Below are 4,417 nucleotides of genomic sequence, written 5' to 3'. Positions count from 1 at the left end.
GAGGCATTAAATAAGGAGATATGACCGCAAAATTTTGTTATTGTGTTGTGTTGTTACCAACTTAAGAGGTCATTGAAGATTGATTTATTGTAATAATAACTCAATAGTATTATACGTACTCCAACAACAACACCAATGAGAGTTCAACCAAAGTCAAAAGTTATTAATATAAAATATTTGGTTGTTTAAAAAAAAGTTTAGGAAATACAAACATATATTTATTTTCTGCTTCCTCTTAATTATATTTCATTTTCATTTCATTTCTTTTTTTTATCTCATCAATTATTACATCTATAATTTTATTTTTCTATCTTCTTTTTCTCTTTCTTTTTTTCTTCTCTCCACCCCTATTCACCTCAAAATAGGATGAATGGTTTTTCCTTATTCGAATGTCATAACTTAATCCATCCTATAAAAATTTAATTAGTATATTTTGTTTAAATGAGTCATGTTTTATGTTGTGTTTGGTACAGTTTAGTGTGGTCCCCTACCACAAACCACCAACACCACCGCGTCCCTTAAGTGAAAGGTGATTGTTTCCTTTTCCATCCCCTCAATAAGTCCTTTTTATTTTAAATCTTTTCCCATCGTCAATTAAAGAATAAGCAAATTGCAAATAAGAATGGCTCAACTGAGTTTGACAAGCAGCATCATAAATAAAGTTAGCTAGATTTTTCCAATGACCAATTACTTTTGTTAATAAATTTACTAACAAATTATATATTTTCAAATTTTTTTACAAACCTTCATTAAGATTTATGACATATACTGTATAACCTTGAAATTTATAAAGTTCTTTTTCGAGTTCTCTCTCTCTTCAACAAGCTCCAAAGTGAATCTGTTATTCATCACTGTTGAGTTAGGGTGTAAAGTGGGACTCATTCTATACCAAGCTGACTAAGTGACTGTTGCCTTCCTCCTGATGATGCCATGTCCTTAACCACAACTTAAAATACAATAAACCATATAACTGTAAATTTTCTACTGCATCAATCGAGTTTCTTTTTCATACAATTTTTTTTGGAATCTTTAAAAACTGTAAGTTTAATTTATGTAAAAACTGTAAGTTTAATTTATGTGATACTTTATGTTTAGCTATATTTGCTCTCGCAGTAATATTTAAAATTATAAAGTGTAATAATCAACAATAATATTTAATAATTTTGCCACATATCATTAATAGAAGAGCTTAAGTACGACAATAATTATCAATGATAGTTTGCCAAAATGATCAAATAAGGTCAGTTACAACATCATTGATGATATTTTATTGATAAATTATTTGCAAAGCAAGACTTATAGTATCACTCTTATTTTAGAATAGAAAAGTCTTCTTTGGTTCCAAACATATTTGCCAATAAAAGTGTCTACGTATATAATTTCTTTATTCAGCAAATAAATTTGTCTCTGTTGCTTACAAAAATGGAAAATGCTTGAGTGAACAGAATACACTATATTAGCACCTCCGATGAGAACCAAGAGAGGGATTTTGATTATTTTATTTCATTTTCTTTTTATTTAAATCTTTCATGAAACAAAATTAATATTTAATAAACATGCTTATAAAATGAGAATGAGAATCTATTGGCTACATACATACACTGTAATCTCACATGAATTATTCATTCTTGATCCTTCCTGTACGTATCTTACACATGCCACTTTGTTTTGTTTTTAAAGAAGAAAAAAAAAACACATTAAATAGTTAGTCTATTTGTTTCTACGGACTAGTCTTACCAATGATGAATTTTTATCTATTATTTTTTCATAAGTCACTGCAAGGTCCCGCTGTCTGTTTTGTTATATACTATCTGCACCACAACTTGCATTTACCGTTTTACAATATGACTCAAAAGAAAAAAAGGTTGTTCTTGTTGGTTAAACTTTCACCGAGATGTTCTATTATTTACGATAGGAATGGTTAATTTTTCTGATGCTTAAGTAGTCAAGTTGTTGGTATCTATATATATATATATATATATATATATATATATATATATATATATATATATATATATTATTAATTTTTAAATCAAAATTCATTCAACAATTATTACGTTTGATAACACTAAACGACCGATTGGACAAAGATATCAAATCTTTGAGATTCTGTAGATGAATCGACTTGCTTCTATCCCGTTGCTTAGTTGTAAAGAAAAAAAAAAGTGGCAACTCCAATTCAAAACCTATACAAATCTGCATCCATGAAATGCCAAAAGCCATAGTAATTACATACCCTTTTTTGTTTTTTTTTTTTGCCGGGCCAATGGAATTGCCTCCAAGATCGGTTTCAATGAGTTAGATACAGCAAGCATAGATTAATTTGTTGGATTATCATGTGGATTCATTATTGATCAAAAGCTAATAAAAAAATTCAGGATCTGATGTCATACAACTTGTTTATACTAACTTAAAAAACTATTCCATTGGGGAATCACCATTCACAAAATTCCCACAAACACACATGGTTTTAAACACACATGAAGCATTTTTCACATATACTAGCCAGAAAGAAAAACAACCAATAGAGATTGGTATATCAAAATAGGCTAGTTCGATTGCTACCAGGTAACGGACTAAGATTCAAGTCTACTTAAACGCTCGTAAACTAGCGTTTGTTTCACAATATCTCCAACAAAATTATCTGCGGAAAAAACAAAAGGACAGAAAGAAAAACATCAGGGAAAGAATTGCAATTCTGAAATTTTGTTTTCCATTTTAATTATCTATGGATTCAAAATCCCAAGGGGGATTGCTACAAGGTACTTCCAAGTTCCAAAAATAACACTTGCCTAGTTTGCCCATGAAAGCAAGGAAAACAACCCACACTCCCATTATCCAAAAGGTCGCCACGGTAAAAAAAATTAAAAAAAAAAGACGCCAGAAAAAAAAAAAACAAAAAGAGAGACAAAGGGAGAGCTATATAAACATGTTTTTGACATGTTTGGTTTGGGTTTCACATCTACAACGCCACCACGGTTGTTTCACCCTTGGTGGCGGTGGCGACGGCGACTTGAGACCCAGACGGTGGAGTAGCCACGACCTTTTTCTTCGACGCCATGACAAACTTCTCTTTTCTCTCGTCCTGGTTCATCTGCTGTTGGCGGCACTCCAGGCTGCAAAAAGCATTATCACCCCTGGAAAAAAAATCATTCAAATTCTAATCAAATCCACTAAAAAAATAAAAGTTGACCGAGTCCGTGCCACTAAACGGATTTTTTTTTTAAAAAAAAAAAAAAAAAATTATAACACTTATTTACGTGAGTTCTATGACTTAACAAAATACAGAACTGTGTTATTGGTGGTACTGGTACCTGTACATGTAGATGTCGTGACCGGGCACCAGACAACGTTTGCAGAGGGAGCAGGCGCGAAGGAAGGGAGGCGTGTCTCCGAAATCCGAAGAATGTCTTCTGAGGATTTTGGGTGTTGCCAACATCCTCGTAGTCTGATCTGCTGCAGCACCGGGACCAACACCTGATCTCTGTTGGTTGGCGGCGGCATCGGCGGCGGCGGCGGTGTTCAGATCCAAGGTCATTTCGGACATGCTTGTGGTTCTCTTCATTGGAGGACGAGGTCTCTTTCCGAGCAGCATCTTGGTGTGATTGATTTTGATGTTGTCTTTCTGAATCCTCTCTCTCAATAGCAGTGGTGCTTTTGGTGATTTGTGAATTGGTGTGAAGAAGAGAGAGAGAGAGAGTGAGTGAAGGTGGGTGAAGGTGAAAACAGTGGCGTTTGGGGGGAGATAAATAAAAACAAGAGCCTGAAACTGAGGAGTTAAGCAACGCCGTTGATTTTTTTTATGCGAGGGACTTTGATCAATCTTCAGTAACGAGAATTGAAATCTCCCGTCAACCCTCCTCTCTTTTCAACTCTAATTAAGGGTCATAGATTAGTCTAATGAATAATTAAAATTGAAAAACAAAACTCATTCAGAAAACTAAAAAATACTTGAATAAATAAAAAAAAATAAAAATTAAAAATATCTTTTTAGATTATATTAAATTTCATATTTAATTTAAAAGTCGATTTAATTTAATCAAAACTAAAATTGTACACATGTATATATTTTATTTATAAATTTATGATATTACTTATATCTGTATATATTTTTTATGAAAACGTCTGGTATTTATATTTTTATTTATTATATATTTATAAAATCATCAATATCTTGTATTTATAATTAATTTTTTTTAACTATTTAAGTGAAAATACATTTCTTAAAAAAGTGAAAATGCACATAATTATCAAGTAAATTTATATATAAAAGTATATATCTAAAGAGTTATATAATAACTTATCGATGAAAAATTTTAAATTTTAAACTATTTTAACTTATCATATATAATAATTGATTATTGAATAATAGTGTATATGTAAAAAAAAAAAACATATGCATGTTTAGACTTTATAA

The 4,417-nt window shown here is 31.1% G+C and overlaps 1 protein-coding gene across 1 annotated transcript; it reads right to left on the bottom strand.

Moving 5' to 3' along the window:
- Positions 1-2,690: 2,690 nt before the first annotated feature.
- Positions 2,691-3,794, bottom strand: LOC114383627 (FCS-Like Zinc finger 6-like). The gene is made up of 2 exons (XM_028343335.1): positions 3,315-3,794; positions 2,691-3,137 (listed from the first exon to the last, which is right to left on the bottom strand). Exons 1-2 carry the CDS (start codon positions 3,593-3,595, stop codon positions 2,963-2,965), a joined length of 456 nt encoding a protein of 151 aa, XP_028199136.1. The 5' UTR covers positions 3,596-3,794; the 3' UTR covers positions 2,691-2,962.
- Positions 3,795-4,417: the final 623 nt, after the last annotated feature.

Source organism: Glycine soja, chromosome 14, assembly GCF_004193775.1.
Source record: "Glycine soja cultivar W05 chromosome 14, ASM419377v2, whole genome shotgun sequence".
NCBI classification, from domain to species: domain Eukaryota; kingdom Viridiplantae; phylum Streptophyta; class Magnoliopsida; order Fabales; family Fabaceae; genus Glycine; species Glycine soja.
This window is presented reverse-complemented; position numbering and strand designations above follow the sequence as displayed.